At 45.3% G+C, this 14,591-nt stretch overlaps 1 protein-coding gene across 4 annotated transcripts in view; it reads left to right on the top strand.

Annotated features, from left to right (window-relative positions):
* The window catches only part of LOC146191952 (uncharacterized), a 61,919-nt gene that overhangs the window by 21,417 nt on the left and 25,911 nt on the right, over positions 1 to 14,591 (top strand). For 3 of the 4 annotated variants that reach the window (XM_084600019.1, XM_084600016.1, XM_084600017.1), the window contains 2 exons: positions 8,067 to 8,269; positions 13,128 to 13,296. In XM_084600019.1, the coding sequence (XP_084456145.1) occupies positions 8,067 to 8,269; positions 13,128 to 13,296 (372 nt within the window). Of the gene's footprint in view, positions 1 to 8,066; positions 8,270 to 9,892; positions 9,896 to 13,127; positions 13,297 to 14,591 lie in introns of all 4 variants that reach the window. The other variant, XM_084600018.1, reaches the window with a different exon arrangement.

Raw genomic sequence — 14,591 nt, 5'->3', positions numbered from 1 at the left:
ATTGTCAACAAGAATGGAAAATCCGCAACAGGAGGCCACAGCACCCACTAAAACCTGCTAAAAACTCCTACAATAAATATTCACGTGATGTATTGTGTTGTGTTGAGTTTTTTGAAGCATAGAGAACTAATGCCATTATGCGTCAACCACAAGGTTGCTGAGATCCTTTATGAGTAAAAGTGAAAACTGTTTAGTAGATTACAGCTTATTCTGTATTCCCAATTCCTTAAGAAACTAAAAATACCAGAAATTTCAACAAGTAGATATTCTCATTACTGTAAGAAGGGGTGAAATAGGATGGGTTCATTAAAGAATGGAGTAAAATAATTTTTCCTTAACGGTTAAACTTGTGTGCATGAGATCAAAATGTGGTGTACTGTGAGGTCATTTCCACATTTCTCGCAAATATTGTTTTACTGCTTTGTCATTAAAAAATTGTGCGTCATATGTGTATGTCCAATACGAATACAGCATAAAATCATCTCACTGCATGAAATACATTTTCATATTATGGGTTCTATTGTTTGTAGCTTAGTTTTCCTTCATTATTCCATTTACTTTGTCATTTATATCTTATGCTCCCTTGTACTAACTTGATGCAATATTTGGAGGGGATATGTATTTTCTTTATTTCTTCTTTCGAACTTTTGCAGCCCGTAAGTCAGCTAGCTTGTTATTATCTATCCCTACATGGCTAGGTTCATGTAGGCTCCATATGGGTCCGCACGGTCTTGAAGCAGGGGTGACCTGCGAGGGAAGGTAAGTGCAGTGAGCTTCAATGCTTTTGGAAAAGGCAGTACATTGTCTAGTTGCTGGGAGGTTTGCCAGATGGTGATTGGGAATACGTAAGAGGTGTCTAACGTGTGTTCTCAGGATCTCGACAGCAACATAGGCATTGATAGGATGTTTCTCGGCTAGAAGAATGGTTGTTGACGTTTAGGTGCATTTGGGCAAACAGAGGCAGATGCGGAGAGCTTGCGCTTGCACAGTTTGGAGAGTCCAAGTGTTCGTCGTCGTGATTTTGTTGAATATCGGAAGGCTGTACCGCATGTGCCCAATAAATAATCATCGATAAAGTTGTAGCATCGAGAAGAAGAAAGCTGGGGTACCAATGCTTGCCTTGCAACAAATGACGTTGGATCACCTTCCCTCTATACAAAATCGTCGAATACATGTGTAAACGGATTGCTCAGTTACGTCAGCCAGCTGCGGGGGGTCTGTGCTTGTACCGGCTAGGTCTGCCTTGATAAAAGTCACAACTACACATCTCACATCTTCGACTGGTGCGGAACTAGCTTCCCTACGGGATGCAGTCGAATGCATCAGCCAGGAACCCCCCAAGAACTGTTCCGTTTTCACTGACTCCAAAGCAGCGCTGCAAGGCATGCAAGCGGCACTACGCCACGGCTGAAATGAACAACTAATTGCAGAGATCCACACGCTGCACCACGCCGCAATATCCAAAGGCCACGACATTCTCTACCAGTGATTTCCAGGACACTGCGTCATTGCAGGAAATAACCAGGCGGTCGACGCTGCCCGTTCTACCAACAACGACGGACTTTCAGTCCGAATTCCGTTAACTAGATCCGACGCAGCGAGCGGGCTTCATTGTTTGGCTGTCGAGCTGACACATTCAGCGTTTAACACCAGAGTTCTCCAACCGTCGCCTTAAGGCATTGGACCCTGGATTGCGCCTGCGTATTCCCCACCACACAATACGTCGTGAAAGAACGTTACTGTGCCGCCTATGGCTTGGCGTTGCTTTCGTAAACAAATACGCTTTCCTTATCGGGATGGTTGACAGTCCTGCTTGTGAACGATGTGGCGTTGATAAAAATAGTGAGCACCTCCTTTGTGATTGCCCTATTTTTTCAACTGAACGACATACGCTGCATACTGCATTGGATCGTCTGGACGCTCACCCCTTAACGGAAGGGAAGATCTTGGGACCATGGCCATAAAAGTCATATGCGCTCAAAGCTACAAGGCACTTCGCTTTTTAAGAGAGACTAAAGCCTGATTGACAGACTGTGACTTTCACACCTCCTCATTCCCCTTCCCCAGCGCAGGATTCCAAACCGAAATTATTTTTTCTGGTTAACATCCCTGCCTTCCGCCCTCCATTTTTCTTCCTCCTCCTACGTGGCTAGCAACCCGGAAGAAATTACGGTTTCGCCTTGTGTTGCGATTTTATCTGTCTTGAATGATGTTTCCTATAACAATCTTACTGCAATTTTTGAATGCAATGCCGTAAGCAAGCTTAAAGAATCGATACAAACTATGTTTTTTTCACAGCTCTGTTTCATAATTTTGCCTACAGCTACATAGACAGCGTAGCATTAGGGTGTAGAGTGTGGTGCAGAATTCTGTGGTCTCATTACTTTTCCAGGTTGCTTTGGAGAATATCGCATCCAACGCAACTGCTTTATTGCGAGAGCAATACTACGACATCCAAAGCGAGACCTCGGGTGGCGGCAGCTACGTCGTGAAGAGGTCTCCTCCTCATAAAAGTAGCCTGCCATAACATTTGGATTGACGTTACCCCTATGCCACGGGCAGGAGCTACCAACTCGGGTCGCTCCTTTCATATGGGAGGGTGACATGAGAATCAGCCTGTCAGAACCGTTTGCATTCTCATTATCCCTACGACCCGCAGGCACGTCCATACGACTTGACTTGAAGCGTGACTTTATATCTGGGCTGGTAGCTTACGATCTCGCCTCATACTCTAAAGGATGAGCTTGTGCGTCGCCAATAATGTAGCACCCTACACTAATGGGACATGATGCAGGCAAACAAAGCTTCCGTCGTTGCTTTCGCAATTCGTCTATGGGTAACCAGCGCTAAACCACTACTAATGTTTTGAGCCATCTGTAAAAACTTCGGTGTAGTTCATATACTTCCTTCGCATTGCTAGGTATCCTTTCAGCATGTGTTCATGAGGTGTTTGCATTTTTCATAAGCCTGTCAGTGTGAGCTCACATGTACAGGAGAGTCTGTACCAGGGCATCAACAGATTGTGTCTCTGGGTAACACTTGAAAGTGTGCCCTGTATTCCTAATTGTTGGCATATATCATCAAAACGGAGTACTAGAAGCCTGACTGACAGGATTTTCTCAATGAAGAGCGATCTGGAAGTGCGCTCTGTAACCAGGAGGTAACAGTGATGTTTTAGTAGATATTTCTTCTTGAGTATGTTATCATATGTAAGCACCTCCCCCTGTTGGCAAGGAGCGGTTTATTGGTTTCTACTTAGATGCTTTTTTTGGGGGATGTTCTGTATGTATCACTATGAAGTTGCACACCAAGGTAATATATTGGGCCTAATAGCTTTGTATACAATGGTCTCGCAGAACCGTATACAATGTGACCGTGTGACGGTTAGAAATGAAATCCTCCAAGCAGATTAACATCCTATCACGTATGCCGAGCTCTGATTGGTGTCGAAGTATTCCAAACCTCCAAGTGGCATCATATGCCTTATGAAGATTTAAAAAAAAAGTCAGGAAGACTGTGTTGCCAGTGTGTAAATGTCCCCCGGACGGTGTTCTCGAGGCGAACTAGCTAGTCAGCTGTCGAGCATGAGCTTTTGAACTGACATTGATGAACGCGGAGATGTTCGCGGGATCGTATGATTCTAGTACGAAATTCAATTTATTATATAAAATAATTTCAAAGGCATGAAAAGGAGTAAGAAGGGGGGGGGGGGCTGTTTTTTATGCTTCTGTCAACTTTCCTGATATCCATATTTTTTTAAAGAGTTTTAGGAGTGCTTCTATGGAATTTTCACAGAGGTGAGCCAGCATTTCACATTGCACTTTGTCAACTCTGATGAACTCTGTTTTCAAAAGGAGAATATTGTATGCGCAGCTTGAGGTTTGATTAAACTATGATAAGGTTTATTTACACCACCAATTGTGGGAAGTGTTTGTCTTCCATATTGTGAAAGAAGGCTAGGTTGAGACGGCAAGGTCGTGACGGCAAGGCCAGCGATGCCTTGTCTAGCGTTTTAATCCGATGACAAAACCCAGGCGCGTGCCGGAGCCGGCGCCGCGGGACGATGATGATGGTATGTACAAATGAAAGAGGAAGATCATGGCATGTACAAAATAAAAAGAACATCCACGGAAGGCTCACACAATCTGCCCGGGGGGTCGGAAGCGGCCAGCCTGGCCGCTCCTAACTAAGTGATGCATCGCGGCTCACAAACGGTTTCAGGCGAGACACATGAACAATTTCAGTTCGACGGTGGCGTCGATCAGCTCACAATATGTATATCTTTATACATTAAGAAAGTGCCAGTGTAATAGGAGCTAGACACTGTGAATAAAAGTTTACCTAATTTGTCTATCTTTTCTTTTGTACTTGATTCAGTGTAAATATTGGCATAAAAGGATATATTTTAGTTTTGTATGTGTTTACACAACCTTTGGTTTGGTTTATTGTGTTTTACCTTCCAAAAGCACTCATGCTATGAAAGGCGTCGTAAAGGAGGGCTTGGAAAGTTTTAAGCATTTCGACCCGCAAGGGTTCCTAACGTGCACTGATATTCGACAGTTCGCGGACGCCTTTCTTTTCGCCTCCATCGAAAAGCAGCCGCCGCGCGGCTGGCATTTGATCTTGCCTTGTCGTGGCGGATGGGCTTGCGAAACGCGATGAAGTCGTGAGCTCTGCTGTTTAGGGCCGCCCAAGATAGACAGGTCACGAAAGAGAGTTCTGACGAAATGCGATTCACGCGAGAAGGTAATGGCAACCCCCTCCAGTATTTAGTATTTACTGCCAAGAAAACCTTATGGCCAGTCACAATAGAATAATGATAGGGCGCCGGAAGATGAGCCCCCCAGGTTGGAAGGCGTCCCACATGTTACTGGGGATGAACAAAGGGCGATTCCTAGTAGCTCCAGGACGAATGAAGGGCGAATGCAATCTACGTATACAAAAGGTTTCAGCGAACCTATTTACACTTAAGCGTTCGTTATACTTGCATTGCTCCTTATCCCGTGTCCTCCATCGCCGCATAAGCTTATGCTGCAAGTTCACAAGGCTCCAAAGCATGTAAAACAATCTTGATGTTTTACGGGATATCACCTCCTGTGATCTTGCTCCCAGTCATGTGGACGTGCAGTAATGCTTGACATAATGCAAATGACATTTGTAAAGCCGATTAGAATTGCAAACGAGCGGTCGCATACACGCGTACCTATTTTCCGTGCGCTTCTACGACAGTTCGCTGGCTGCAGAAAGGCAGAAAGGCGCGGGCGGACCGATCGAATATGGCCGCCAAGCACAGTTTTTGTTTCTTTCACTAGATGACACTAACTTTTGTAAAGTTTTTATTGCCAATAATTGGCGGCGGTTGGTATTGGAACCTGGGTCATTTAGCATGGAAAGACCCAATTAGATGTACTGCTTACGCCATGACTGGATCTAAAGTGAGTCACTTATGAAAAATTGCCCAGTCTCTAGTTTTTTTGTGAATAAAGGCAACGATAGCGAATAAAAACGTCGACAATATATTTCCTTCGTGCCTGGGCAAAAAAAAATGCGATTCAGTTCGGAATTTGGTTCGATCCCTGGAGGCAGGGTTTTTTTTCTTAAGTGCTAATTCGTACGGAAACGCGCTGACGAGACGCTCTGATGACAGACTGTATCCATCTCACTCATGAGCTAAGCAATAATGAAAATCTCAGGTAAAGTAGGAGAACTTCTACCGGCAGTCACACGTTTGGGAGATGCTGGCTACTGTCTGATGCATCGATGTTTGGATGTCTGGGACCTTACTTGGACAATACAAGCGCCGGCGGTGCAAACGTTAAGCTCTCACTGTACCTGAAGCGACGTAAACAATACAGATCTGGCAGTCGACACGTTCTACTGCTTCGTTCTCCGAGCAGCATCAAAGAACGTGGCGAGAGAAGGGACCTGTAGCCATGATCAGCGCCTATGCGAACGGCAACAGTCACCGCCTATCCTAGCGCGGCAACGTTACGCGAAACGTTCAAAGCCAAATTCAGCGTCGTCAAGACGCGTCTATGTGTCGAGGAAGTGCCACATTTCATGCTATGGAGAGGACTAAGATATTTAAAACGAACATTTTAAATCAAAAATTGAAACCTTTCTCAAATCTGCATCTACTAAACATAATAAAATAAACGGGTTTGCACAGCGAAGGGTTCTCGTTGCTTAGCCATCTGTGGTCTTATGTTCTGGGCCCAGGTCCGTCCAGGAGCTCTGGGAAGGTAACAGATCAGGTTCACAGACACACGCACGCTTTCCTTTTCCTGACCGCTAACGTATCACGGGCAACACACATGCATAAAGTCTAGCTAAATACCTAATGGGACATGTCCAAAAAAAAGTCCTACTACCATTTAGTCCGCTCGTGGACTCGACGCCGTTGTAGGAGACTCCGATGATGCTAAGATTCCGGTTCAGGCGAGTCCTACGATGCTCGAAATCTGGTTGAGGACAGACCGGCAACCGGGGTGTGACGTGGGCCCTGTTCCCGCCCAAACGTCTAAGTACCCGGTCGCGCGCCAGGCCACGCCCGACGTCCCAGTGCTCGTATCAGATACTGCGGTGGGTCCTGCCGGGTACTGCAACGGCACCAGTGCGGTGGCACCAGTGTGGTGGCACCAGTGTGGTGGCACCAGTGCGGCGGCAGGGCACGATGGAGCCGTCGAGCTGTCTCCGGAAGTAGTTCGTGAGATAGCAACCTGCTGTGCGGCACCAGACCCCGGGCCAGCTGCCCGGCAGGTGCTGGCGAGCCGGCCTTTTACGCCAGGCCCAGGACGATGAACTCAACCGCCAGCGATGCACAGGGACGTCCGTCCAGTTCTCTTGACCCAAAAAAACTCACGCGCACTGGCATGCCCCGCAGGCGGCCGCACTTCACAAATTCGTCTCGAGCACCCCGCGCACTCGCCACGATCAACATCCCACCATCCTTCGCATCATCAACATCTAGGCCGCCAGCTTGCCTTGATGAGGACGATGCCATGAAGGCACGTTCACGGGGATGAAACAAGAAGGAAAGGCGCGTGATTTGTGCGTTGTGTGTGTGTGTGTGTGTGTGTGTGTGTGTGTGTGTGTGTGTGTGTGTGTGTGTGTGTGTGTGTGTGTGTGTGTGTGTGTGTGTGTGTGTGTGTGTGTGTGTGTGTGTGTGTGTGTGTGTGTGTGTGTGTGTGTGTGTGTGTGTGTGTGTGTGTGTGTGTGTGTGTGTGTGTGTGTGTGTGTGTGTGTGTGTGTGTGTGTGTGTGTGTGTGTGTGTGTGTGTGTGTGTGTGTGTGTGTGTGTGTGTGTGTGTGTGTGTGTGTGTGTGTGTGTGTGTGTGTGTGTGTGTGTGTGTGTGTGTGTGTGTGTGTGTGTGTGTGTGTGTGTGTGTGTGTGTGTGTGTGTGTGTGTGTGTGTGTGTGTGTGTGTGTGTGTGTGTGTGTGTGTGTGTGTGTGTGTGTGTGTGTGTGTGTGTGTGTGTGTGTGTGTGTGTGTGTGTGTGTGTGTGTGTGTGTGTGTGTGTGTGTGTGTGTGTGTGTGTGTGTGTGTGTGTGTGTGTGTGTGTGTGTGTGTGTGTGTGTGTGTGTGTGTGTGTGTGTGTGTGTGTGTGTGTGTGTGTGTGTGTGTGTGTGTGTGTGTGTGTGTGTGTGTGTGTGTGTGTGTGTGTGTGTGTGTGTGTGTGTGTGTGTGTGTGTGTGTGTGTGTGTGTGTGTGTGTGTGTGTGTGTGTGTGTGTGTGTGTGTGTGTGTGTGTGTGTGTGTGTGTGTGTGTGTGTGTGTGTGTGTGTGTGGTGACGTTCGCTTAGTATAAGCATAGAATATAGATAATATGGGCAAAGAAACGCGAATGCGTGTGAGGAGCAACCGCATTAGAGAGACAATCATCTATCTCGTAAGAACGTTACGAGGAAGCTCGAGGGATGTCTTAAGTGCTTTTGTTCGCTTCGTACTCAGCGCAAATAAATTACTCTTGTTTGTTGTTCCTAGTTGCCGAAACTGTTATTGTAGGGGATTTCTTCCTTCGCCGAAGCTGTCATGACGTGCCAATCTTCCTTATTTTTGTTTGTTCAGGGCTTCTTCTGCATGGCGTGCTCTAATGGCTTCATAGCAGCCTCGACATTTCCGTCGCTGGACGAACGAGAGTTCAAGGAAAGCCCAGTCACCGATCCTCAAAACACCGTCCTCGCTGTTTGCTACACTTCCGGGACCACAGGATTGCCAAAAGGCGCCGAGATCACTCACTACAATTATGTCTGTTGCTTCTACACTGCCAGGTAAAATTATGTCGAAGAATGAGTAGAGTAGCTTGTCTAGAGCAGCAGCACGAACAGCATCATTAACCTGCAAGAAGAAACGCCACCACAACTGTGCATTCACCAACTATCTAAATACAATCTCGTGCTGGAATCACTCTTAGTCCTCACATACCCAGAGAGACATTATGATTGGCCAAGTCAGTTGTAAAGATCACGGGGCAGGCTCTGCATGTATCTGTAGGGATGTTGTTCGTCTCGCTCGTCTGCAGATTTTGTGACGTTACATAGTCAACTACAACCAATGTAAGGTGAGAGGGTGGGAATGAAACGAAGACCTCTAGGAGCCTTGAATCCAGAGTCAGACATAGTGCCTCTGTGCTACGCACGCACATACACGCCGTTCTGTTAAAGGGGACCTTTATACCGGAATTCCGAGCTATCTTTAGTGACCCTTTAAAGGAATATTTGAAGCAGGAAAGGAAGACTAGTTGCATACAACCGGCATCCTTACTACGCACCAAAGTAAAAAATACATTTTATAATATTTTGAATAGGTTATTCGGGTACTTTTTTCACATTACCAAACAGTGCTGTTAGAGAATAAATGGGATTTAAAATTTGAAAACCATTTTCAAAAACCCGGGTTCCATCATTCGCACAAAGAGAAAACTCGTATTTATACTTTCTTCGACTCAGTAAAAGAATCCATGAAATAGAAAAAAGAAACTTGCGTAACCAGGGCACCCACGCCAAGCTTGTGATGCTCTCAACTCTGGTTTGAAGGAACAAAATCGGCTGCGCCGCCATTGCACCTCGGCCCCGTTGCAGCGACAGGCTGAAATGTTTGCGCTGGTTTCCTGACTCGCTTCAGCTATTCGGTGCTCGTGACATTTCATGCTGTAGCCAGTGCGGCGATCTCGTTGCAATGAAAGCCAACATATGTGCCTACCAATGCAATGTTATACAGGTCGTCTGGTGTTTACACTTCTGGTAACCTACAGCTGACTAATAATGAGTATTTGTGACATATGAGAGGTTAGAAAATTAAGGGATTATTTTTAAGTGAGCATGAGACTTGTCATACGGGAACGAGGTTCAAGAAGTGGAGAATCTGCCTAGTGGACCTCCCGACAGTGCCTTTTACAACCATCGTGCATTGCTAGACGACGCCGCACACTGTGGCCCCCAGCTCTAAAACTTGGTACTTTCTTTGTAGGATAGCTTGCGCGGCGTAATATCAAGCGGCAGGTTGATATATGTCCTACCCCAGCAGTTTGGTGAGAGCAGACAGGCTCGCTACGCTTGCTGCAGCAGATGCCGCGCGCTCCCCACAAGCTGCAGGAGAGCGTGGACGGTTATGGGGCATCAGCCGTGTGCTACACACTAGATCCTCGCTAGCCGTAGTTTTCTAACACGATGACACTCACTGCGGACGACGTTTGGAATTGATCAGTGAAACAAGGAATGGTCTATTTCTGGAAGTCCGTTTTTTCTCCTGGGAAAAGAAAGAGATAGTTTCGATAAAGCCTTAGCCCCTGCAATGGAGTACAAGACCGGATTGGGCCTGCCGCATTGGTGGCTGCTACAGCGCCACTTTGAGCATAAACTTGAGCGGATAGAAGTTATCGTTCTTACCAGTAGCTGGTTAGGGGCCAGAAATTAGGTTGGTTTGTGGGGCTTAACGTTCCAAAGCGACTCAGGCTATGTGAGACGCCGTAGTGGAGGATTCCGGAAATTTCGACCACCGGGGGTTCTTTAACGTGCACTGACATCGCACAGCACACGGGCACCTTGCTTTTCGCCTCCATCAAAAAACGGCCGCCGAGGCCGCGATTCCATCCCGCGTCCTTGGGAACAGTAGCCGAGCGCCGTAACCACTGCGCCACCCTAGCTGGTAAAATTATAAACAAGGTGAAATAATTTTTAACATTTCTCTATTCCAAGGCTTATTATTAAGGAGGTAAATTTTAGTATACTTTTCTGATGCTGGTGCAAGAGATCCGCGATATTTTTGGAGACGGCCAGGGCAGTGTCCCATATTCGCTTAATGTGGCGACAGCTGCAGGGTTGGCTAGTAGGGACAGAGGTAGTTTTCATTTGACATTGCCAACTGTCGTGTTTCGTACAAATTAAAAACTACCTATATATTATACGAGCAAAGCAATATTATAGCGCCCGTGACGCTTTTGTCGTTTGGGTTCAGTTTATTATCTTACATGTTACAGAGTGTCAAGATTATGCATTTGCTTGGTGTTCGAATGCCAATTAGTTTCTGAAACTCACTAACGCTTAATGCAGTTTTCATCGCATGCCGTTGTGTTATCTCTTGTGCAGCAAATAAATGTCATTTTGGGCTAATTTCACTCGTTCGAAATGGCATTACATTTCCCGTGTCGCGAGGGTGTAAGGATGATTAGGGGAGTAAATGAATTCCTAAAGTGGTCTTCGCTTCGGTCACGTTTGTAGATAGCTTGAAAAGAAAAATCACAGTAATAAAAATGCTCGGTCAAGACAGGAATGGCAAGGGCAAAATTATAGTTTAGCAATTATCCATAGGACCAGGAATGGGCGTATGAAATCCGCAAAACACGAAAAAGACGCTCCCATCGGCTGGCCTACGTAGGGCTTCAGTGGTTGTAACGCGCACTTGTATTTTGTGGCCGCGTGCCTTGCAACTGCAGGCATTTATTTTTATCTCGCACAGTTTACTTAATGGGATGTTGCAATTGCAAGCGAGAGTAACTGTTTATAGTTACTCATCTTTGGGTAGGAGTGCAAAACTTGCTCTATGTTAGAGCCCTGCTTTTGAGGTATCACACGAAGGTGTTAACCGCTCCCGTTTTTTTCTCCCCTTGCATACCTTGCCTCGCTTGCATAAGCATTGCCATTCGCTTTATTTTATATTTCTTACTTTTATTATTTTTAATTCCTTAACATTTTATATCTTATCCCGTACCTCTATTATCCCACATAAATCCATTAGCGCGGAGTCTGAGTATTATTTAGCTACAGCATTTCAAAAATCACCCTAATGGATAGCTTTGCCTCAACCAAGCTGTACGAACGTGCTTGCGTGCCTTAAGAGCAGCTTGTCTGAATCCCGATTTAAGGTTCATAAAGGTTTGATTTTTGATTCGATTGTCCTATCTAAGAGCGAGTCTCAATTTTACAGCTCCTCCCAGCTCGGCCATACATGAGGTTTAATGATGCCACTCAACACTCCAATTAACAGCCCAATGCCATGCCCGTGCATCTGCCTTCTGCTCCCTGCCTGAACAATGCAATAAATGTTTACCTCACGGTGCCGACGCCAGATTTTCTAAAATCGTGGACCGTTAACGCTCAGGGTTTATAACATTTTATTGTTCACACCAAAACCAAGTAATTATCTCGTGCATGGAGTTGTCATGAGAGGGAACATTTTTTGTTTTAGTATTTCAGCAAAGTCAGTGCTAGTACATATGTGTTAATACTTCAGTAGAAATTGACAATTAACAATGGCATACAGAAAGAGAATTTTGTAATTATTTTCAGTATCCAAAAATATTCAAAATTATTTAAGAGTTTTGCTAATGTAAAAAGAGCTGTCCGGTATCAGCATATATAACAATGATTGGTTCATCAGTATTGGTTTAAATTATCTAGAAGAAATAACTGGGCTTTGATATAATACTGGGACACTAGCACTAGGACACTCTAGCATAGCCGCAACGAATTTTAGTATTTGTGATACATTCAGGAATTTTGCTTTCACATGTATTTGAGGCCCGTAGTGAAAGGCGCCCTTTATGACGGCAGTTAACTATCCGAATATACAATTTACAAAACACGTCGCAGCCTCATACACTTAAATCTACGTCACATTTGTTTTCATAAACATTCTTGCTTCGGCGACAAGTGGCTGTTGGTCCTCATACGTTGCAGGCCTCATCGTCAGAAAAATGGGACGATGCCAGCCGCATCAAGCAAAGTACAAGAGGAAACGTCGGAGTGTTGTAGGAGGATGAGCCGTTGTCATCTGGCGTCCTATCGGGATTCGGCCTTGAACTCGAACAATCCTCTAAGCAGCCCCGAGCATTTGGATGTCTTATTATTACAGATGTCAGTGTCACCCATAATTTGAGTGTTCTCGAATCTCGCTGACTGAATTTCAAAGACCGAACAATGAGATTAATCCCAACTTTAGATATCGATCTAGGGCCATCTACAAAATTTCGAGTAGGTACATCTATCTCCAGAGAAAAATTGCTAGGCACTCACATTAAATCTCAAGTTCATCCACAAAATGCGGATGGGAGCGAAACATTCAAACCTTCAGTGCTTCAGAACTCGCGTCACGTAAGTAGTTTAGGCATCCTATGAATTCTACTACTCCTGCCGTAAAATGTGGATTGCTTACTGAGAGCTTTGGGTTTATTTGCTAGCCCACCAACTGTTTCACAATAATAAGGTAAAGAATTGAAAATGTTTAGTTGTTATTGTGAGTGATGATGGTGCAGTTTAACGCTGCTAAACAACATCACGACAATTATGAACAATCAGGAGTTGGTACGGTATCTAAATTCGTATATTCACCATTTGTAATGTATAATGTAGCATGTATTGTAAGATATACTACTCCTTATTTCAATAAGATGTTCTGTTGAATGAAGTAAGTTGTGGGTGCCATTCATGGCCTTGAATAGCTCCAGTGCACCATGTTCGGCGAATTATTTCTTAAGCGAATATGTATGCGGTATTGCACGACTGTGTACTGCAATATCTGTTGTCACAACCTTAGTATTTACCAAAGACAGAATGGATATTGTGAACAATGTAATTGCTGCTTCCTTATGCATTCCTATTTTCCCCAATGGTGGGATATGCTTCCATGCAGGCCACATCTTCCCTGGAGAGAAAGTGATGTGTTGCTGGGAATGAGCCCCATCACTCACCAATCCGGGATGTTGCAGAGCATGAATGCTATCATGTATGGCGCCAAATGCGTTGTGACGCCAATCATGATGAGCCCCCTGGATATCATGGATGTCATAGATAAGTACCAGGTAAAACCGGAAAACACTGCAATCTTTGAATATGTGACAACTTTTAGCCACATTCCGCAAGCTGATGAACTTAAGTTTGTACCGTTTAATCCGCAAATTTTAGCAATGCCTACATTCCGCGTTGTAACTTTAAGTGTGGGTCACAACTTCCAATGTAAACTGACACTCGTCTGATGCTGTTGCCACTTACATCAGTAAAGAAAATCAGTGAAGGCGCTCCTTAAGTTTTTAAAGAACGCGGAGCAGAGTTCAAGACTAAGTGCATGCTCTACGGCCACCTTTCAGTTTCAATATAGATCACTGGATATATGACAGACGCCTTTCCTTGGTGCTCTTTTTTCTCCCTCTGCTCCCCTCCCCTCGTGCAGGGTAGCCTACTGGGCATCGCCTGGTTACGCTCCCTGCCTTTCTATTCTATTTTTTCTTTCTCTCTCTCTCTCTACATTACTGAGTAAGTAGCGGTCGCGAGTCTCGTTGACTGATCCTGTATCAAGGATACCCTGCGGCAGGTAACGCTTGCTTGCAACTTCAAAGTTCACAGTCATAACTGCCCTCCCTTCCTCCCTCCAGTCTGTTGCTGGGCGCGAGGTTCTTGGTAGTCACTCATTTAGCCCAATATACAACAATTTTTTCTTCGCCAACGTACTTTGCCGGCATACACTTGGTCTTCGCAATTTCATACGGATTATTTGGCCCCTCCTGAGTTCATTTGATCTGTCACCAGGACCTGCCTAGAGTAAGTGCCTGGAACAGATCGTAATAACAGCATGAAATGGATTTAATACATAGCTTGTGCCTTCGCAGATCGACAAAGAAAATTATACATTTTCAATGAAGCAGTAAACCAACCATTTGCTGTGAAGTAGGTGAGCTTCCTTTTCTACAGATGTTTCAGCTCGCGCCCTTCTTCGTTTCATATCGCCGGCTGATTTTGGAGAAGGAATGGCTATTATCTTCTGGGCATAACGAGCGCAAGTAGCGGCGGATAATCAGCCTCGTCGCGCCGGCGTATCAGGAAACTCTACCGTCTGGAGGGTCCCCGCATGATTTGCAGCTCGCGGCAGTGGGCGTATACTCTGGGCCTGCGAGGACCCGTTTTTAATGAGAAAAAAAAACAACTAATAATAGGGGTCAGAAAAAATGCGCGACAACGCTTAAATCTAAATTTTACTTTAAATAATTGGACTTTTCAAAAGAACACTGATGGATGATGCTCGTGAAGCGCACCAGATAAATGCTGTAAATTTATTTGATATTTGGAAGGGCCCGTTTAACGTTAGGCCAAACATTTTTTT

The sequence above is a fragment of the Amblyomma maculatum genome, chromosome 4 (assembly GCF_055883805.1).
Source record: "Amblyomma maculatum isolate TAMU_Amacu chromosome 4, ASM5588380v1, whole genome shotgun sequence".
Lineage (NCBI taxonomy): Eukaryota > Metazoa > Arthropoda > Arachnida > Ixodida > Ixodidae > Amblyomma > Amblyomma maculatum.
The sequence above is the reverse complement of the archived record's forward strand: the minus strand, read 5'-3'. Positions and strand labels throughout refer to the sequence as shown.